The 22,782-nt window shown below is 31.8% G+C and overlaps 2 protein-coding genes across 3 annotated transcripts; one reads left to right on the top strand and one right to left on the bottom strand.

The window, feature by feature from the left end:
- Nucleotides 1-6,710: 6,710 nt before the first annotated feature.
- Nucleotides 6,711-14,539, top strand: LOC129895108 (probable protein S-acyltransferase 7). 2 transcript variants are annotated; one of them, XM_055970760.1, is made up of 6 exons: nucleotides 6,718-6,966; nucleotides 7,094-7,227; nucleotides 8,598-8,780; nucleotides 12,173-12,469; nucleotides 13,379-13,612; nucleotides 13,767-14,539. In XM_055970760.1, the coding sequence occupies exons 2-6, from the start codon at nucleotides 7,129-7,131 to the stop codon at nucleotides 14,277-14,279; spliced, it is 1,326 nt and encodes a 441-aa protein (XP_055826735.1). In that variant the 5' UTR covers nucleotides 6,718-6,966; nucleotides 7,094-7,128; the 3' UTR covers nucleotides 14,280-14,539. The 2 variants fall into 2 exon arrangements, with proteins under 2 accessions (XP_055826734.1, XP_055826735.1); XM_055970759.1 differs by having other exon boundaries at nucleotides 6,711-7,227.
- A 342-nt stretch (nucleotides 14,540-14,881) lies between these two features.
- LOC129896913 (mitochondrial import inner membrane translocase subunit TIM8-like) lies at nucleotides 14,882-17,317 on the bottom strand. Its single transcript, XM_055972910.1, has 2 exons — nucleotides 17,164-17,317; nucleotides 14,882-15,223 (listed from the first exon to the last, which is right to left on the bottom strand). Exons 1-2 carry the CDS (start codon nucleotides 17,209-17,211, stop codon nucleotides 15,035-15,037), a joined length of 237 nt encoding a protein of 78 aa, XP_055828885.1. The 5' UTR covers nucleotides 17,212-17,317; the 3' UTR covers nucleotides 14,882-15,034.
- Nucleotides 17,318-22,782: the final 5,465 nt, after the last annotated feature.

Here is a 22,782-nt window from a genome sequence, read left to right as displayed (position 1 = left end):
TTTAGTTGCCCACTAAATTATTCCTTTATTTTAAGCCTTCCGCTGATTGATTGAATGAACGGATGTGTGATTTGATCAAGTGGTTCACTTGGGGACCAGCAGTGGTCTTCTAGTGTCGGCCACGTCTAGGGTACCCTTCTGGGGCGTGACAGAATATTCCATCACTATTTTGATTTTCACGCAAAAAAATATGTACTACGGCACAAACAACTAGTATTTTCATCTGCATGTTTAATAGCTAGAAATGTGGTTGTTGGCATATAGGTAGAAGTTTCATTAAAGAGGGTCGGTGGATATTTTTATAGATAAGTTATATTTAAGAGGGATTAATGGTATTGATTGATCATATTAATGGAGTAAATTGATAGATAAATATTTAGTTAGAATTAATAAATGATTGGTGTTCTTATAAAATATAATAAAATTGGGGTTATTTTTAAATTTTTAAAACTTTCCAAGTTTCCAAGTTTACTTTTTTTAAAAAACTTGGAAACTTGGGGATTTTGCCAAAAATATTTGTCAAGTAATGGTAAATTATATGGACAAACACAAGTTTTCAAATATTTTATAAATTTTTCTCAAAAACTACTTGGGGCCAAACGCTACTTTAGTGTTGTGGGGCGGAGGTGAGATGTTGTCTCCTTCAGTGCTCTCTTTCTCTTATCTATTAAAGCCCCTTGAGGGAACCTTTGATTCGAAACGATTTTTTTTAGGGTTTAGTTAACAAGTTGTATGTAACAATAAATAAATATTTTGAAACAAATTAATGGTTGAAAGCATAGAATAATTAGTAGGCGACAAATAAAGAACTAACGACATATTTAGTAAATGCCTGAACTTATGAACTACCGGCTACACAATTGGCACTTGGCATGCATCATATTAATCTTTATTATGTTAATTATAGAATTCCAACTAATTAATGCGACTTTGTAACTATCTTGGTTGGATAATTTGTTTTTTTTGGACACCTTTGTCTTTTGAGTCATGCTTGTATACTTGAAAATGTGGTAACTTTCTAATATGTTTGGCCAGCTCCACACAATTGAAAGATATTTGTCTTTTTCTTTGTTCATCTCTTTTTTTTTTCCTACGATGTTAGATAGTTACATTAATGTACCAAACGGTAGTATATGACTAGTATCATTGCCATGTGATAATTTAAAATTAGCCGAGTGGCTACTCAAAAGAACTCTTTGTTTGCACTCAATAAAGCATTTTAATTCACATATTAAATTTATTTATTTATTTATATTTATATCTTAAATATTAAATATGTTTTTTTTTAATTTTACAATAATTGAATATATCTAAGTAAATCTAAATAATCAAAAATATATAACACATTTTAATTTTTACTACTACTCATCTACTTTCAGTCTTTCACCGCTAATCGATTGTCTCACCATTAACAACTATTTCTATTGTTGTCGTCTTCATTATCAACTATCATCATCACGACTAGTTTAGATTATTTTCCAAGTCCAAGTCAATTATTATCTACTGTACTTATGATAAAACAGTATGATAAAGTACCTAATAAAATGTATAGAATATTATAGAAATAAGATTAGTTGGCTATTAGTTATCACGGCTGTTAAAAGATGATTGTACGTAGTAGCACAACATCGATCAGCCAATTATATTATTGTAAATTCGGACGGAACAAATAGGGAATCAATATTAGACTGCTGCTTACGAGAGAAATTATATTCAGAAAGAATAGAGTAAAGTAATTAGCTTATGTGAATGTATGCGTTAATTAGCTAGAGTCATCTTATTCTCTTCACTCTGAATATGACTTAGTGATCAATGAGATGAGTTGTAAATAATGAAATATCATATTTAAGTTTCACATGTACCGATCAAGTCTATTCCAAGAGACTTTTGCTAGGTAAGTTATATTATGCATCTTTTTAAAAGTCAAAATTAATTAATTGATTATACTGTGAGACTCTCTCGGTGTCGAATAAAAAAATAAATTAATATTTCAGAAAGCATCCCTCCAAGAAAACTGAGAGACAAATTCGAAATATTTAAATTTTTTATTAGTTTTAAAATTGATAGACGTTATATTTAATTGTTCCTGAACATTATGTTAGGTTATAAAGTATCAATGGATGACTGAGGGGGTCCAATGGTATTTTTTGAGCTCCCTTCGGTAATGTTAACCTACATGGTAACTATGAATAAATCCTAATTACAAATGGACGGAACTCAGTAAATTTCATAGGTAAAACAAGATTTTTGTAGTAGTGTATTCTTTTTTATTTGTTTAAGCTTTAATGTAAAAAGATGATTGATATTTGTGATGGTGGAAAATATTTACTTACAAATATCTTATAAAATTGGTTGAGATGCACGTAACTTTTTGTTCTTCTCTAAGGATCAGTGGTTCAGAGAAAGGAAGAAACAAGAAAATGAAGAAATGAAGAAGATGAAGATGAAGAAGAGAGATGGAGTCGCACAAAAGCTATTTCAACATTGGGGCTAAAAAATGCCCTGACCACATGTACAATGTGTCATTAGTATATATATATACAACTAATTGACTTCTAACTATCTAACTAATTTTTGTTAGTTGGTTCAAACTAGAAACTGGAAGATGACCAAACTGCCCCTGCTTCTAACTACATACTCTAACTTCCTTAACCATCTTCTTATATCACAACACTTTTCAATCGATAATACTTTTTATGAAAAAGGATGTTAGACTGCTGGTAATAGCTTTTTCTTTTTTTAAAAAAAAATTCATCCAATGTCCGAAGTCCGTATTAGAATTCCGACTAAAATCTTACGTCCCATTAGTCATGGATGGCGTCGTGTTGGAAATAATTGGATCTCTTGTGTTTTACTTCTGGAATAACCGAAGCATCGATATAATTTGTTGTAATAATGATAATAGAGCTAACAGGCTTGAACTTTGCCGGCATGCATATGAACTCTACTGAATTTGGAATAATCTGTGGGGTTGTTTTTGCTTAAGTTTTAAGTTCAAACTTTGTTTTAAATTCTGTTTCATGTAATACGATATGTTTTTTCTAAGTTAAATTCTAATGGTACTTAATGAAATTATATCTTTATAAATATTACATCATCATTCGTCTCAATTTATGTGACACATTTGATCAAATATGTAATTTAAGAAATAAGGTAAACTTGTTATATTTATCAAATTGCCCATATTAATAAACTTTAGTGCTTATTTTTAGTTGATTTTTTTTCACAATAAAATACTAAATGGGACCCATTAAAGTAAAATGTGAATAATGCCACTAAATGCCTGTCAATTAAATAAATATGAAAGTTTTTTTGAGAATGGAGAAAAAGAAAAGTCAAATAAATTTAGGACAGAGAGTAGAGAAGGTGATGACACATTTGAACTACTCTGACTTAGAAATATTACTTATGACACATTATAAATAAGGCTCTATTTTTGTTTTTTTGGAAATGAGCGAGTCGCTCATCACAAAATAAAGTAGGGTACCAAGAAAGTATAGTTTGTTACCATATAATTTTCTTGCACTTAATTTGTCTATTGTAACTTATATATTAGTATATGTGCTTTGTGTGTGTACTACGTTAATTAATAAAATTTAAGTGTATTTAAAATGAATAAATTTTTATTATGTGTATATCATATTATTGAGTATACAATTTTAAAAAATTATAGTAAATATTACCAATCCATATCATCAATTTATAAATACGTTATTTTTTTATTCTTATTTCTTTGTACAAAAAATTAATCAACCTCTTTTGTCTTTTAAATAAAATTTATATTTAAAAATATTATTTTAATTATTTTCTAATATTTGTGACATTAAAATTAATTTCATTTAACTATAACAGTAGACAAAATAATTGAATGTACTTCCAATTCTAAGTCATACGTTCCAAGGGACCAAAATTCTTAATTTCTCATTGAATTTTAAATTCATGTAAACCTCTTACCTATATATAAATTATTATTAAAATGTTTGTATTTTCTATCAAAATCATGATTACAATTTACATGTCCTTTTGAATATTATGAGTTAAGATTGAAGGATCTATTAATTATTTTAATTTTATTAAAAGTACACACTTAGTTTACTTTGTTTTTTTCAACACAATATATACTATATATGCCTAAAGTAAAAAATTTCGACAGAAATTTTAATTTAATCAGGCCTCAATATGAGTATTAAACATCGAATGAAAAAAATTATTGGGTTCAAATTAAAGCTAGAATTTTAAGTAAAGCAATATCCTTACAACTCTTTGTGTTTATAAGATTTCTTTTTTTTTTTGTTTTGCAAAACTTTGATTGCACAAAAGAGAGGAAAACTCGAAGAAGGTTGGACGTTGGAGACTATGGTGTACATTGCTTTCTCTTCACAAGCCTAGATATTTTCTTTAAATTTATTGTTTTGGAGTGTTACGTTGCTTGGCATTGTTTTCTTACCCAGTGTATTGTATTGTATTGTTAGTCTAAATACAATGTTTGCTTTGATTGTTACATAAATTATATTGTATTTTATAGTTTAAATGCATTGTTACATAACGACGAAAAGACTCACTTTGTGTAACGACCGCTTTGATGTGATCACATCGTTACCTTAATATTCTATTCTCATTTTATCTTTTCTTATTATTTAATAATTCTATTATATCATTATCCTACTTTTTTATAATAACTCTATCCCGTAACGGTACATTTTTTTGTAGGTTTATCATTCAAATTATGAATATGTGTCATTATGTAATGATGGAGAACGATACAATCTATTCAAATGGTGTATTCATTAAAATAATACAGTACGATACAATACAATACGATACATTACATAATAACCATCCAAACAAAGTGTTAATTTATAGTTTTGAAGTAGATTATTAAGGTTTATAAAGATATTGACGGCTAATTGTGACTTTAAAAACTTATTTATTAGTATTAGGATTTTCATGGAACAAACCTAAAAAAATGATATTATATTATTTTAATTATTAATTTAAAAAATAGTAAATGATAATTTTGTCTATTATGGAATCATTGTTGATGCTATTGTATTATTGTACAAAACAATGATTCTTAATTTATAAAAGTGAAAAACATTTTCCTCCAAGAAAGAGGTACCTAAATATGTAAGTTTTTTTTTTCTTTTTCAACAAATTGTCATGTTACAATAACATGAGTTCCAAATAAACTAAACAAAAAATAATAATTCCTAAATATTAGGAGCTTAGTACTAATAAATTTCCTACTTACTCTCAAATAGAATCTTTTTTCCTTGTTACCTAAAATATGTAAAAAAAAAATCTTCCACAAATTATTTATCATATTACAATAACATGAGTTCCAAATAAGCTAAAATAAATTAAAAATAATAATACCTAAATATTAGGATTTTTGTACTAATAAGTTTCCTACTAATTCTCAAATTAAATATTTTTTTCCTTTTCTACTATTTCTTAAATTAAATATTTTTTCCTTGTTATTCTAACTTATATTTTTTCCTTGTTATTCTAACTTATATTTTTTCCTTGTTATTCTAACTTACGCCAATTTTTTTCTCCTTTTCTTAGTGCTGTTTTAACCTTTGCCATCTTTTTTTCTTGTTATTCTGACTTACGCCAAAAAAAAATTCTCCTTTTGATTCCTCTTTCTTCATGTTGTTTAGTTTATGCCACTTCAACCCAAAAGAAAAACTTGTTCTTTTTTTTTCTTTTTTTTATATCACATCAAATTTTAGTTTAATTAAAAATAATAAAATAATAATTTGAGAAAAAATAATAAAAAGATGATTTTGTCTAAAGAGATCCTTCAATGGAGGTAAAAAAGTTCAAATAAACGAATTATATATTACAATATAGTTAGATAATATAATCAAAATTAAGTCACAATTAAAAAAAGCATGGAAAAAAAGAAAGTGATAAACCTTTTTTTTTGGCAACTTCATTTGGTGGCAACATGCTTGTTTTGATCAATAACTGAAAGAGAAACACGAGAAGAATTCATTGTTAATTATTGATTATGTATAATTCATATATAATCTTAAAAGCTATTAACTAAAAAAAATAAAGAAAGTATGATGATGATAATGAATGTAAAAAGAAGACATGATTCAGAATATTTAGAAATTTCTTGAGTGAAATTTGTATTTGCACACAGAAAATAAATAATGCAATTAGCGAATTATTAAGTACAACAGTATTATAACTTATAAGGATTAGTGAAGTAATTGGAAAAGAAGAAGAAGAAGTGAGGGGTAATAATATAATTTAAGGGTTAATTTTAAGTGAGGGGTATTTACATAATTTAACTTTTAATTTTTGAAGTTCATGCTTACTCATTTTTACTTGTCCACTATTCTAAAAATAGATGTCCAACTTCAATTTATGAAATCAAGAAATATTTTTAACTTAGTTCCTAATTTACTCTTATCATTGATTAGTTGTCATTTTTCTATTACATTTTTCAAGACATTATATTTATTATATTCAAAAGGTGATATAATAAAATTATCATTCTATTTATAATTTCTTAAAAATTATGCAAAATCAATAATGTGCGTACTTTACTATTTAATTCATTGTTGGATGTTATAAATTTTTTGCTTTAGTTTGATGTAAACTGTGATACGATTTTTTTGTTACCTCGACCTGTTTCTTTTTACCCGCTATTTATAAGCCGCGTAACACATTAAAAGAATTAAAGAGGGAAAAAAGGCAGAAAAAAGGCTGGGTTTTTTAAGTTTTCAAATTCCCATGCTTTGTTTGCCCCTCCTCCTCCTCCAATCATTTCAATTCCAACTCATACAACTTCTCCAACACTTTTCTTCCAGCTAATAATAATAAACAACTTTCATCTCTACTTAGCAAAATTCACTGCCTCCAACAATCGCCGTTCTCCGCCGCCGCTGCCGCCGGGATCTGACGCAATGGCTCCGCGTGACTGACTTGTTCTACGCGTCTCCAGTTGAAGTAATACTAATAAAAGAACGAAGTCGCCTTTTTTGTTTTCTTTCTCTTTCGTTTTCATCGACCTTTTCCTTATTCAACTTGTACTACTAAACATTGTCTCCTTTACTTTATTCTAATTGATTGAAAGAGAAGAAAGGGATAAAGAGAGAGAGATAGAGAGAGATGTATGGGGTGGCTCCGCCCAAAAGTTCAGATTCCGGCGGTGGTGCAACCAATCAGGCCGCCTTTATACGGACTTATCAGGCCTGGAAGGGAAGCAATGTAAGTGATTGGCCTATTTTCTATGCTCTTTTATTTTGAGACTATATCTAGGTTTAAAAATGAGTACTACTGAGATCTCAGATTTTCTTTTGGAAATTCATTCCATTTGTTTACTGAACGATATGATTCTGCTTGTCAAGTTTGATTAATTTATAATTATCCCTTTATTATTTCGTAAGTGCACCGGGCTGCCCTTTTTTTATTTCGTATTTTAATTGTTTGAGATCGTTGAATAGCTATATTACATTTGATTTGAATCCCCCCGTGTTGCCTGAACTTGGTGGATTGTTTAGACTTTTGCCTGCTGAATTTAGCTTTTAATACCTGATACTTTCGGAGTTATTTCATAATATGCTGTAAATGTTAGCTTTAGAATGATGGAATAAGTAGACAGATAGTTGTTGTTTGGACCTCTGATTGTTGTTCTTTTGAAACGACTAAAGAGCATTGGTTCTGTGGCTTCTAATCTTCGAGTCATAGCCACAACTTTAGACTCTCTATCTGCTTTAAATTTTCTTTTATGGAGTGATGGCATGGAGCGGAGTTTAGTGGATGCAGTGTCATTTGGTTCAAAGATAAGATTATTAAAGTCAATTGAAAAATGAAAATATGATAAAAGATATGGAAATGCAACTAAGTTTGCTCTCAGAATAGTGTTGTTGTGATACTGGGCAGATTCCTGCAGTTTATAGGGCTTAGTGTTCAATGGACTCTTAAGTGCATGGAATTATTTGGTGGTACATATTTCAGGGTTCAGTGTAGGTAAGGGTTTTGTAGTTGATGCAAAGTAGGGAAAGTCTCTCTGAAGGAAACAAAAGTAGCAATAATTGCGCTGAGATCCCTTTAGTCATCTCTTACAAGTACCTACCGTAATTCCATGAGAGCTTAACTGCTGTAAAATTGATTCTAATAAAAGAATACACATTTAAGAGGCAATTGTAGACTCCAAATCCAAACCTTTCCTATTCATGTGATATACTTGGACAAATTAAGTTGACATTACCATACTTAACCAAAAAAGATGGTGAAAACAACAATTTCACAAATTTTCTGTAAAATACAGCAAATCAGGTAAAAGTACCAAATACTTTTATGAGGAAATCTCAGAAAGAAAGATAGATAGTAAAAAAAAGAAGCAAATTAGGTAAGCGGAAATCAATACACTAAATTAAGCTACAAAACTTTGAGATGCCTCAAAATTCTAGTTGCCGCTATAATGAAGCAACTACATGTACTGTTGTCAAGCTCTTCAAGTTAGATGTATTATTGCTGTATTTTGACATTTCCTTGCAATAACAGAGCTTTTTAAGGCGAATATGTCATGATTGTGCATACTTTTTTCTTGACATTAGTGCCTCTTGATTGTGCAGAAATTTATTCTTCAAGGAAGGTTCATCTTTGGACCTGACGTCAGGTCACTCTTCATGACTATCTTCCTTATAGTTGCCCCAGTTGCTGTTTTTTGTGTCTTTGTTGCGAGGAAAATGGTGGATGATTTTGCTGGTGACTGGGGGTGGTCAATCATGATTGTAGCTGTTGTTTTCTCAGTATATGTAAGTGCGTATATTTTCGTTTCCACTGACAACATGATTTGGATTTTGCTTGTGTTTAATCTTTCTTGATTAGAAATTATATAGGAATTTCTTCTAAAATAAGTGAATTTATTGGATTAGTTTGTTAAAAGTCTTTGTTCTTTTTACTCCGTGCCATTGATTCCACTATTTTTAGTGAGGCATAATGGAACAATTCCTTTATATTTATACAGATAGGGGATATAATTCATATGGATATAATCAATCTTGCTAGGGCTGCTTTATGAAATATCTAACCTGCAATAGTTGGATGGCTGTGTTGTCCTTCTAAATACCATGATGTTAGTTCATTCTAAAAACTTGACTACTTTCCCTAATAGTTTGACTACCTGTTCCTTGGCCAATGTTGTGTATTTTACTCTGGCTATTTCTTTTCCCTGGTTACATGATTGTAATTCAATATCGGCATTGGATGATGAAGTGAGTAGTGTTGGAACTGATAGGTGATGTATATCTTTATTTTGCACCATTAACTGACCAACAACAACAACAACAACAACAACAAACCCAGTATAGTCCCACCATGTGGGGTCTGGGGAGGATAGGGTGTACGCAGACCTAACCCCCACCTTAAAAGGTAGGGCGGTTGTTTCCGAAAGACCCTCGGCTTAAGAGAGAAGAACAAGGGAGGAGAAACAAGAAAAACAAGACATAGGTCAGTAGAGCCACGCATATAGCAAACAATATAAAAATATGAATAATGAGAGCGATAAAGTCAGGGTAGGAAAGATCGGGGATAAAGGAGCATTAACTACTATAGATAAAATAGGATACCCAAAGTAAACTGGACCAACTAATATAAGCAGTAACCCCATGCAAAAATCATATGTTAATAAACAAATGAGCGCGACTACGACTACTATGGAGAAAAGATAGGCCACCTAGCCCACTATCTTAGTCTGAGTTCTCCATAGCCTCCTATCTAAGGTCATGTCCTCGGTGAGCTGCAACTGTGCCATATCATGTCTAATCACCTCTTCCCAATACTTCTTCGGCCTCGCTTTGCCCCTCCTGAAACCGTCCATAGCCAACCTCTCGCACCTCCGCACTGGAGCATCTGTGTCTCTCCTCTTCACATGCCCAAACCATCTCAGTCGCACTTCCCGCATCTTGTCCTCCACCGATGCCACTCCCACCTTGTCTCGGATATCTTCATTTCTAATTCTATCCATCCTAGTGTGCCCACACATCCACCGCAGCATTCGCATTTCCGCGACTTTCATCTTCTGAACATAAAGTTTCTTGATTGGCCAACACTCCACCCCGTACAATAGAGTCGGTCTAACCACCACTTTGTAGAACTTGCCTTTGAGTTTTGGTGGCACTTTCTTGTCACACAGCACTCCGGAGGCGAGCCTCCATTTCATCCACCCTGCACCGATACGGTGTGAAACATCGTTGTCGATATCCCCATCTTCCTGTATAATAGACCCAAGGTACTTGAAGCTTCTTTTCTTTTGAATGGCCTGGGTGCCAAGCCTCACTTCCCCGTCAGCCTCACGCGGCAGGCTACTGAAACTGCACTCCAAGTATTCTGTCTTGGTCCTACTCAATTTAAATCCTTTAGACTCCAACGTCTGTCTCCAGCACCATTAACTGACCAGACATGGGTATATACGGAAGAAAGCCTTTGTGATTGTGATAATTTAAGAATTCTGAATTTGATTGTAATGGATCGTCGGCATTAATAACTTTGTACCTCAGACACACTTTAAAGTAAGTACTCTATCCGAAGACGCGAAGACATTGCCAAGGACTTGGCTCTTTTGATATGCCCGTAAAAAAGTGTTGGATTGATGATTATGTCAAACGCATCTACTCAAAACAAGGGGTTGAATATATTGTGGCCAGACAGTGCAGATTATATTTTGAAGATGTGTTGGGTTTGAAATATTTAGTTCATGTTCTGCCAGTTTTTCTGGTTGCACAAACCGAACCATTGCCCTTAACATATATGGATGTTGTTTCTGAAAGAGTGTTTACTAGACTCTATTGCTATTGTTGATCAACAATTGAAATCTTCTGAGCAAAAAGGGCATCGTGTATTCAAACAAAGTGAAAGTCCTCTTACAAAGAACATGACGGATCTAGCATTGTCTCAGTGTAATTAGAAGCTAGGGAGGAGAGAGCCAATAGTTTTTGGGCCTATATGGTAAACAAGGTTTATGCTTTGCCAAGCTAGGAAGGGAAGAGGCACGTATATTTCAGAAGGTAGAGCAGTAGTGCGATTCTTGTGCAGGTCCATATAAAAGCTGCTGATAAATTTGGAGAATCAAGTTAGTCTGCTACTGCAACGGAGATCATAATGACGAAGTTTAAAAGACGGTGAAGATTGTATAGTGGCATCTTTGGGAATAATGTATCACTGCCACTTTCTGATGACAAAAAATAAGATTTATAAATCTTTACTTATCTGGGGGTCAATGCTCTCCAGCTAAAGTTAGCTTTGAAGGTCTTCAGAGATGGGCCATTGTGTGAAGACCGAGCAATGAGAGTCTGATTGGGAAATCCTGTTCTCTGGTGAACTTGCTGGAGTTGAAAAAAATCCTTCTTTCTCTTCTTTAGTTTTAGAAGCAGAACATATCGGTTGCCAACAGTTTTAGAAGTTTGTACTTCTTTCTTAAAGAATGACACTTGAGAGATGCTTGAAGCTAACTTGGGTGAATGGTGTTTGAAAGAGATTGAACTAATTCCACGAGGAACCTAGGGAATCTGGAGGAGAAGGATTACAGTTAAGTAACCACTTTATTGGAGAAAAACAAATCCACATTTTTAACTAGACACATAAAAAGTTCATGCCCAAAAATTGAGATAATAATCTGTACCTTATATGTGGTTCAATTTTAGGTAGCAGAAATGTGCCAGATTTCATTGTGCTTTCTACGTGTGCAGAATTGCAATAATTGGAATTTTCTCTCCTTCCTTGATCTTTTACTGTGTTGGCCATACCTTAATGCTTTGGTGATACTGGCTTTTTGTTAGCTTTCTATAAGGAGTAAATTAAACTTCTGTTAAAGCATTACTCCTTGCATCTCGTCTTAGTTCATCATGGAAAATTTGAAGTTGCTTGAATATTCTCGGCCGTACAAGGGAGTGAAACTAGGTTCTTGCAGTCTTATGTTTACTTTTTATATATCACATAAGGTGTCCCTTTGTTTTCCCCGAGTACACCACGTAGCAGATAACCTTCTGAATTCTTAGTAGGAATTTTTTTTTTAATGTTTCAGGCTGATGTTTTCAAATAAATGAACTATTTAATGGGTAGTTTTTACTGTGTCTTTTACTTTACCGCTACAAAAGTGTGTAGATTTCTGATTCGAAACATAAAATAATCATCATTTTTCTTTACAAAGGTCTTAGTGCTTCTTCTACTGACTTCTGGAAGAGATCCCGGTATAGTTCCTCGCAACCTTCATCCTCCAGAACCAGAAAACTTTGAAGGGAGTGCTCAAGCTGGACCTGGTCAAACTCCCCAATTACGTTTACCCCGCATCAAGGATGTGACTGTCAATGGAATAACTGTGAAAACCAAATATTGTGACACCTGCATGTTGTACAGGCCTCCACGTTGTTCACACTGCTCAATTTGTAACAACTGTGTGGAACGTTTCGACCATCACTGCCCCTGGGTTGGACAATGTATTGGATTGGTGAGTATACAAGCATCTTCTTTTGCCAGTAAAAGCTGTCAAAAAGAAATGCTTTTTTCAGTTAGCTCTTGATTCTACAATGCATTCATGGCATATCCCTTTAATTATCCTCCCAATCATGGTAATTTGTATTATACTGTGGTGGTCATTGATATATTTGTTTGGAGTATGAAGGTAAATTGCATATTTCTTTTTTCCTTTAGTTCCTCCGTTCTAATTCTTAAACTTCTCTGGCTGTGGCGTAATCTGCACTTCTGCATGCACATCTAAGCTCGTCTTTATGAGAAAACCTGTAGTGCATAGCTGGGCAGTTGCGTTCCCAAAAGAACTTTCTGCCATTTATATTTAGTTTTTCTGTCTTTCTCCTGAATCCATAGAACTTCACCCTAAAAACATATTTCTGGATAATAAGTTACTTCCTCTCCAAGTTATTAGGTTAGAACATCACATGAAGAAGCTGTCAGTTTGTCCATTTACATTTTCTTCCATGCACTCTTCAGGCTAAGGGTTTGTAGCTGATATTGCCATTCTTGCGATGGTATGTTTTGCCCAAGTTAACAACGAAGCAGATTTGATATTTTTCTTCACACTGAGAGTAACATAACGTGTGTCCTCTTTTTATTTCATTAATTCGTTTTATGAAGTCTTTTAAGACAGACCTTTTCTGATTGTGATGTTTGGTATATTTTCCCTTCATCTTAATCCATTGAAATAATCTTGCTCTTGAAGCTTTGATTTTGGAAATACGGTTGAGACATGTCTTAGACTTTGGGTTTTATAGTTTTACTGGCAGACATTATGCTGGTCACAGCAAAGGCTTACTTCCGTAATGTCTGAGCATTCAGAGAGTTTTTGTAATGTTAGTGCTGTAGCTTTCTAACTCTAACCATATTATGTTTGTTGGTGCAGAGGAATTACCGTTTCTTCTTCATGTTTGTCTTCTCAACAACCCTTCTTTGCTTATACGTGCATGGCTTTTGCTGGGTCTACATTAAAAGGATCATGGATGGTGAACAAACGTCAATCTGGAAGGCAATGGCCAAGACTCCTGCTTCTATTGTGCTAATCATTTATACATTTATATCAGTTTGGTTTGTTGGTGGCTTGACCGTCTTCCATCTGTATCTTATTGGCACAAATCAGGTATTGTTATGTTCTTTAAATTAATCCCTTCTTTTTCCTATTCTAAGAGTCAAACTTACCCTCATGTTCTAGTTCTCTATCATGTCGATGGCTTTCAATTTCGGGGAATGGAGTACAACCTATTTTGACATTTGAATCTTTTGTGTGCTTGCAGTCAACATATGAGAATTTCAGATATCGGTATGATCGGAGGGTCAACCCTTTTAACAAAGGTGTACTTCACAACTTCTTGGAGATATTTTGCACTAGTATACCTCCTTCCAAGAACAACTTCAGAGCCAAAGTGGCGAGAGAACCTGGAATACCACCTCGTGAAGTTGGAGGTGGTTTTGTTAGTCCAAACATGGAGAAAACAGTGAGTGATTTAGAAAGGGGAAGGAAGCCTTCTTGGCATGAACAAGGGGCAGGAGCAAATGAATTTGAAGGACAACCTAGAAATGATAATCAGTTAGACAAGGACGAAGAGCTATCGGCTATATCCTCAGAGCTAAGTGGTGCCACGTTGCCAGATGGGCGTAGTATACTACATCCGAGGCGCTCTAGTTGGGGAAGAAGAAGTGGAACCTTGGAAATACCACCTGATGTAGTTGCTATGGCATCTGAAATTGGAGATTCAAATAGGATAACTGTCAGCAATGGCGCTTTTTCAACTGAAAACCATAAATAGTGGCTGACCTGTGTGTTGTTTAAGCTATTGTAAAATAACTGACAATTGTAAAGATCATTAGCCAGTGGTGATAGAGTTTGTGGGTAGGATAAACCCTTATGAACTTTATCTTCCAGGCTTCTTTGTGTGTATATTATTTTCTTCTCTTTTTCTTTTTTTGGGTTTTAATTTTCTTTTTCTTGTGCGAAGGCAACAGAAATTCCTTTGCAATGTGTTTATTTTGCTAAGGATGCTAAAAAGAAATCATTCTTTGCTTTTCACGGTGTCCCCGTTTGCACTTTCATTTACATACACCTTTAAAAAATATTAATTAGAAAGAGTGTGTGACTATTTTACTTTTATATATGTCTTAAGATATCATTTCTCTTCATTGAATATTTATTTTATTTATTGTCACCTCCATCAACCGCATTTTATACTCTACAAGAACAATTACTAGTAAGGGTAAAGTGAAAAAAAGTGGATTCATGCAACTTGTTAATTACTGGCAACATCTAACAGATAACCGGCAAAAGGAAGAAAATTCATTTAGTCTGACAAAAATTACGAAAAATTGAAATGTGGGTAAATCAATGGCCCTGCTCATGAGGGAAGGAAGTCAGTAAAATAAAAATGAGAGCATCTCTCTGCATTTAGTAATTTATAACATCACATGAACTGTATTGAGCAACAAAGTTTTATTACATTTTTCTTTCAAATTTCAAGGTTGGAATCAAAAAAGATTATGGGGTCCATTTTATAAGGCCAATCTTTCTTCAGTGCATGCTCTGAAATCGTTTCATTATGATCATGCTCATCTCCATGTATCGTTGTGCACAGTGACTTAAACAATTAGATTCACTGGAGCTGAACTTGCTTCCAGGAGTACCAGTCACGCATTTGTCCCAGCAGGAACTTGTAAGCTTTGCAACTACTTCATTGACCATGGCCCTTTCCTTCTCTTGCTACATAAAAGGAAGAAATCAGGTGCAAATATAAGAAAGCTGTAGGCACAAGGAAAAACAGACAGCAACATTTAAACCGAAAACTGGCATCTTGTTAAACTTATATACAAGATGGGGGCAACTAAATCAAATCAAGAAGCCAAGTCATGCAATATCTTCTTCCACCGCAACTAAAGAAAGAGCGTTGCTTGACATCTCAAAAACACTGCAGATAAGTCAGCATGAAACTTTGACGTTTACTAATATAACGGTAAAAATGATAAGACGTGGAAAGACGAGAAAGAGATTAAAGAAAAACCTTAAAATATGTATTGTTGGACTAACAGATAGGTTTATTTTTAAAAATGCAAATTGACTAGACTAACGTGTAATGTCCTATGTACACCTTTATATGCATACGTTAATAGATATGAGACAGATGCTGACAGGAAGTGAGATAGGCTTAAAATCACATGGTGAAATTTGTTGAAAACCCGACATTCTCTCGGAATCAAGAACATAACACAGCGGAAGTGAAAGATCCATAACAATGGATGTCAACTTAGTTGGATTTAATGCCTAGGTGTACACTAATGTTTTAGCTCAATGAGAACGGGATTTAACGCCTAGCCCACTAGTGTTACACTTAAATTAGTCTCCAATGTTGGTAAGGAGTCTTTTCTTCTTGCAAGGAGTCTTTGTTGTCTCTTTAAAGATATGTAGTCCGGTGTTAAAATAAGTACTAGAAGATTTAGGGAAACTCAAGTTTTAGACAATTTTTAATTTGCTTTAAAATACAAATTACTTGGAACTGAATGAAACACACTTGAACACAGTATAAGTGGATATAGATGATTCAGATAATCAGCCCCAAATATTTTTTAATTGAATAGTTGATTGACAATTTGATATTCACTAGATTACATGAAGAAAAATCAGTAATAAGATGTTCTTATATGCTGTTGCACTAAAAGAGCTGCTAAGTGCTAATCATAAAAGAGTAGCAAAGGACAGCTTCGCATAGTAAAAGCCAAATCATACATTGATACTACTAACTCATACACAAATGTACATACTGAATATGGTTCTCAAGCTGATTTCATTTGATTTACCAAGGCTAAACACAGAGGCTGATGGAGTGTTCAAGCATTAGTTCATCTGAACCCAATTCTTTTGATGCAGAGTATAAATTTAGGTGTAAAAATCAACTAAAATTGTAACAAATAGTATGTCTGAACCCATAATTTTAAAAAAATAATATGTTTAAACCCGTGAAATATAAATCTTGGATACGCCTCTGGTCAAACAAGTAATGGAATCAAAATGAGAGACCTAAAGTAGTTCACAGAGCCTTGTAAAATCTACTATGAAAGCTTGGGTCTTGGGATACATTACTAGTACTGTTCTTCTCATTTCGTCCCTTGTATATACATATTTTATACCTTGAGAACTATTCATGAGGAGTGCTAGAGAATCATCACATGTTGAATATGCATATCTTTCAAATAATACAAACTACAGACAAGATTAAGCCAAAAAAAGATAAAAGTAATAGTTTTCCTATCCATTAAGTCATTCAAATGATATCCACAAGCAAATCTTAAATAGCTCAATTGGTTGAGTATCTAAACTTTCACCAAGATTCGATTCCTTAACCTTGTAGTCCCCCCTCCCCTATTTTTTTAATAATAATAATAATAATATCCACAAAAAGAGACATTTCATAAAAGAATGAATCCTTCTAAAACCAGAGCAGCATCAAAGTATTTTTCCAGAGGCATAATGCTCAAATAAAAACTTCAAATATTAAGCCAAAAATTTATAAATTAGAGGGGAAAAAGGCATCGATGTACAAAAATATCAAGCATAAACAAGAGGAAACACAAAAAAGAAGAAGAGAAGAAGCCAAACAGAGATTCTAATACAAATCAAATGAAATTATCGATGACAGAAAAGCTTACATTGAGAAGTTGCTCCAATTCGGGAGATTTAAAGGCTGAAGAATCCATGCAACTTTAGGGGAACAAATGCTATTTTCTGGTTTTCGTGAAGATGGTTAAGATTTCTTGAGTTAGAAGTTAAAACCCTATGCAAAACCCTAACAAAAAGTCAATTGAAGCCGACGGGTTATATGAGATGGGCTACAATTGGGGACAGGCCCGTTTTCTGTACCAAATTGAGATTATTAGCCCATTCTTATCTGTTACGCATAAATCTGTCAAGGGTTCATGAGAAGGCTAATTTACGCAAATGTCTCCTTAGGTTACTATTTAAATTTTGTCTCTGTTTTTAAAAGTTTGTACAGATATAACTCTCATAAACTCACCCTTCTGGATAATGTTAGATTTTGATCAAATGATTGCTCATATATTGTTTAACTTTATAGACAAAAATTAGACGATTTAAAATTGCAGTATAATATTATTTCATAAGATTTTCAGTTTTCTTAAAAAGAATGTTTAGACCGTAAAAAAAAAAGCCAATGAGTTTAAAAAAAATAAAGGCATGTCATTTACAAACAATTATCTCAAAAATAAATAAATAACCAACAAACATTTCACTTTGTGATATAGTCAAATTTCGTTAAAGTGATCGCATTTATTGAAAAGGAAAAATTATACCATACATGTATTTAAGAGTCAATATTTCAAGTTTTAAATGTAGTTTTAAATATGTTCAAGTTATAACATTTTATTCCCAGATTTTTACATATCTCTATTTATTTAAAATTAATTTAAATTAAATCCTTTATAATTATTTTTACTCTCTCCACGTAAATTAATGGGAGTGATAATTACAAAGATAACACATTTATTGGAACAATCCAATCACTACAATCAAGAGATACTAATAGTTTCTCTTTCTACTTTATCATCTCTCTTCAATTTCATTCAAAATATTTTCTTATACACCATTTCAATACATTTATTTTCAACACGATTTCAACAGTTTATCGGGATGCATAAAAATAAAAGATCTTATCAAACACCAAAAAAGAGTCCAAGATTTGTAGAAGATGAACATGAAGTAGAGATTGAGCCACCAGCCTTCAACATTTTAACCCAACCCCCCGTCAAAAAGAATATCACCCCGGCGAAGAAGAATTCAACTCTTTTGAAGAGGAATCAGAATACATCCACGAAGAAGAAAATCCAAATCAAGAACAAAGAAACCACGGAAAAGAGAAAAAAAGAAAGGGAAAAATGTTGGATTCTCATTCATCCGATTTTTCAGATTCAAATTCTGATTCTGATTTCGTAAGTGAGAATAAATTAAAAAAAATAAAGAGTGTGGAAAAGGGTGAGCCTTCAAAATCATTAAAAAAAGACCTAATAATTCAATATTGAAGGATTAAAAAATTGTCAAATCAATAAAGATCAAACATGTTGTGAAGATATTTATTTAACAATTATTTTTAAACATATTCTTTTTAATTTTTTTATGCATACCCTTGTTATGAAAGTTATATGAAATTACTATGAAATTGGTATAATTTATGTCTTGGCTTTTTTTTTAAAATAAAATAATTTTGATTTACTTTATGTATATTTTTAGATTGTTTATTTTTATTATAGACTACATTTTTGATTGTGTGTTTTAAGTTTGTATTAAATTAATATGTAATTGGGATAACATGTTTTATATACAAACTCTTATAAAGTATGTAGTATTTGAAATTTGTATATAATAGGCATGTAATTGATATGATTACAGATTATATATCATAGACCTATTTTTTGTTTGTTTTATAATTATCCAAAATTGGATTAAATTTGATAATTTGCTATATATTTTTTGTATTTGACATGAAATTGGTATGAATTTTTGTAGTATGTTGATTTTTAAATGGAGGAAATTATATATTACGTGCAACACATGTCGTCGTGAGGGACACAACAAGAAGACATGTTGAAATTATCCGGCTGAAAATTAACCATAATTTATTTTTATTTAATTTAGTTGTTTAATTATGACAAACACATATTTTAATTTTTTGGTCTTTTAATCCAATAAATTTTGATTTCAGAATATTTATTATGTGTAATACTTAATTCTTTGTGTATGTATTGTTTTTCAAATATAGACTCAAAAATTAAAACTGATTAATATTGGTAATCGTTTGGTAGCCACATGGTATCCACTTAGAAAATAAAGTTCACCAATGTATGCAATTGGTTTTCTATCATGACCCAATTTAGGATCATGGCTGACGCTAAGGGGAAGAATCTCAAAGCAAACCTTATCAAAATTCTACAGAAAATCAGGCAGAGTTTCCTCTGTTTTTGGGCCTATCCTGACTTTTTTCTTTCTCAGAAATCAACCATAACTAACAATAACAATAAAACGAGATACCATATCCATCAATAAACCAACCGCTATGCAATAATACCAATTCATCTCCAAATACAGAAAATAAGTTTAACACTAGTCACATGACTGTAATACGAATGAACAATCATGACTCTACTAGAGAAATGACAAATGGAGCGACTCTAAGAGTTTTTAAAAGAAAAGGAACCAAAACGACCCAATAACTTCTTGCCGCGAGAAGCAATGCGGGGCTCACCAGATAGTATCAATTCGTGCTCTCTATTTGATGGAATCCTTGCCAATGCCACCTGAATTCTTTGTACAAACATTTAGCGGGGGGTGAGACGCTAGCTCAGTGAGTAATAACACTTAACCACAACCATTTTAATAAGAGACAAGTCAGAAAACATGCTAGTATGATAATCAAAATCATGTAATAACTGTCTTTTTAGAGCAAAATGATGACAATACTCAAATCTTATTTGCCTCATTTAAGCAAAATAAATGTAAACATATAGTAATAAATTCAATAAACACTTTCATATCAAATCTTATATTTGGGAGGTTTTCAAGAATGAATCATGTAATCGGTGTGACCCCTCATAAAGGAGTCAAATATTCATATTTGAAGATCCCTTCTCGAGGGATATCAGTAACGGTATGCTAGTTCTACTTTTTCACTAGCGAGTGCTATATCGGTAATCTGTAAATACAAAGTGTACCAGGTCTAACGAACCCGCCGTTAGCTACGGGATCCATCAAGGTCTACTCCCACTTATACTTTTCTTTATAACTAGTAGAAGCATTTTCCAAATATTACATGACGTTCAAGTTCTTATCAAATCTCATTATATAAAACTTAAACCATGAAAAAATATATATATCAAGATACTTACTTTCAAGTAAATAATAAAACTTTTTCATAATGGTAAATCATATTTCAATTAACAATAAACAAATCATAAGTGAGAGCATCTCACATAGCCGTTTCAATATCATATTAAGTAAAAGACTTTTTCCATATGCAAGCTCAAAATATTCGTTAACACATTCACTTTATAAGCTTTGTATAAATCATGAGAATTATAAAAATGCAAATTGTAGTAAGATTACTAGTCACAATACTCATGCCAAAATACCAAGCTCATCACTCGAGTAGTCTGTATTTCGGTCACACTATAAACATATTCATAGAAATTTGGTGCTAATTTCTTTATTTAAGGCTAATTCATACTAAAATTAGAATGCCCAACCCTCGAAATTTCAAGATTTGACTTTCCGTTCGTCGAAACCTATCTATTCATGCTATGGATAATTCAGAAAGTTCATATTCATATCTATTTCAACCTATTTACACAATTCATTCATTCAATTTCTCACCAAGAAGTATACCAAACTAGTGCCTAAGGCTAAGAACAACACCACTGCCTATATTTTTTTTCTAAGGCATCAATTTAGCTTTGCACCCAATGAAAATCATAACCATAAGAATTTAACACATTTTCTCTATCTCTTTAACCCCTGATTTCCTCCAACTCTCAATCCCCATTTTTTTATATGGCCGTGGAATATGTAAATCAAGTCTATAAACTCGATTCAAAAACTTACCTTCCTTTTTCACTTCTCTCTTTAGTTCAAGACTCAAAGCTTTAGTATTTTTTTTCTTTCACTTCTCCACTAAAACGTGAGGCAGAGCCTCACTTTGGTCTCCTTCTTTATTTCTTCAACTGCTGCACGCAGTACTTCACCCCAAAATCCTTTTGTTTATCTTTCTCAAGTGCTGTGTTGCTGCCCTTTATTGTTTGGGCTTTAGCCTTCTTTTTTTTTTGTTTGGGTCATTAAATAAACTAATAATTTGTCCTTTTTTTTTATAAAAAAAGATAGAAACTAAAGGACATATTTGACCTTATTTAAATGTAGGGTATTACATTTCCAATTGGTTTCCTACTGATATCCAACAGAAAATATTAAGTCTAACCATGTGTGCATTGATATCTAATTGGTATCCAACTGAAAATACAACATATAATTAAAATTTCAACCGAGTAAATCCAGCTAAAACTAGTTAACGTTGTATCTAATTGATATACATCTGGAAAGCTTAAGTGTAACTATGTATGCAATTGGTATTTAAATAGAATTTCAAAATATTTAATACTTACAACTTTGTGTATGCAATATTTTTCAAAACTAAAATTTCAATCTAGATACCAATTTTAATTAAGATTTCATATTATTATCTCCTTATTGAATCAAGATTGAATGAACGTTATCATATTTCATACTAGAAAAAAAATTATGTTAATTTACAAAATTTATATAAAAATAAATTAATTTAAAATCATGGATGAAAGCATAAAATTTGTATTGAAGACAAATAGGGAAGAAAAAGGAAAAGAAGCGTGCATGAAAAAAGTTAAAGAAAAAATAAATATTGTGGGTATATTAAGAAAGAAAATTGTGTGAGAATATTAACGAGGGATTAAAAAAACAGATTTAAGAAATAAGAATACTAATCTTTTTATAAAAATGATATCAATTTTCAAAACAATAAAAATAATTCGTAGAAAGAAGGAGGAAAGAGTAAACTAAACAGGATATTGATACTATTAATTAGGATATTAATTAGGAGATTGATAACAACTAAAATAATGTCCAACTAAATAGAAAAAATCAATGATTGATATATCTAACCATTTATAAAACAATATTTAAGAAAAAATATATTGTTATTTAATTACTTACTAAATATAATCAATTAATTTATAAATTAAAAGTAGAGTCCTGATTGAATGGTAATTCAGTATTACTATTATTACATTTATTATCTTTTTCTTTAATCCGTTTATTAATAAATTATTTACATTATGTTTTAAAAATTGTTATAACTTGATAGAGTTTACTGCTACAACTTGAAACTTATAAAATTCTGTTATAACTCGAAATATGATATCTTGATAATGACATTTTGAAAATTTTCACTATTGAAAATTTCATGACTATAATAATGAGATATTGTTATACGATATGTATAGTGTCATTTCCCGTTTAGATCTCATTTAGTTGTTATAAACAAAAGTAACAAAAAAATTAATTTAATAATTTTGTGTACCAATTAAAGAAGAAATGTATTTGTTAATATATTTAACCAAAAAAAAGAGAGTATAAATGTAAAAACAACAAACACTAGTAACCCTTTCTCATGAAGTTATGACCATAAATGATAGACACCATTTAAATATAATTTTTTTATTTTGATATTTGTACTT

The sequence above is a fragment of the Solanum dulcamara genome, chromosome 7 (genome assembly GCF_947179165.1).
Source record: "Solanum dulcamara chromosome 7, daSolDulc1.2, whole genome shotgun sequence".
NCBI classification, from domain to species: Eukaryota; Viridiplantae; Streptophyta; class Magnoliopsida; order Solanales; family Solanaceae; genus Solanum; species Solanum dulcamara.
This window is presented reverse-complemented; position numbering and strand designations above follow the sequence as displayed.

What these genes read in the sequence shown, in the direction of transcription:
- LOC129895108 (XM_055970759.1), top strand. Translation starts at nt 7,129, where the DNA reads ATGTATGGGGTGGCTCCGCCCAAAAGTTCAGATTCCGGCGGTGGTGCA. An exon ending in TTGGACAATGTATTGGATTG is followed by an intron (nt 12,470 to 13,378) that starts GTGAGTATACAA and finishes TTGTTGGTGCAG; the next exon opens with AGGAATTACCGTTTCTTCTT. An exon ending in ATCTTATTGGCACAAATCAG is followed by an intron (nt 13,613 to 13,766) that starts GTATTGTTATGT and finishes GTGTGCTTGCAG; the next exon opens with TCAACATATGAGAATTTCAG.
- LOC129896913 (XM_055972910.1), bottom strand. Translation starts at nt 17,211, where the DNA reads ATGGATTCTTCAGCCTTTAAATCTCCCGAATTGGAGCAACTTCTCAAT. An exon ending in AATTGGAGCAACTTCTCAAT is followed by an intron (nt 15,224 to 17,163) that starts GTAAGCTTTTCT and finishes CCTTTTATGTAG; the next exon opens with CAAGAGAAGGAAAGGGCCAT.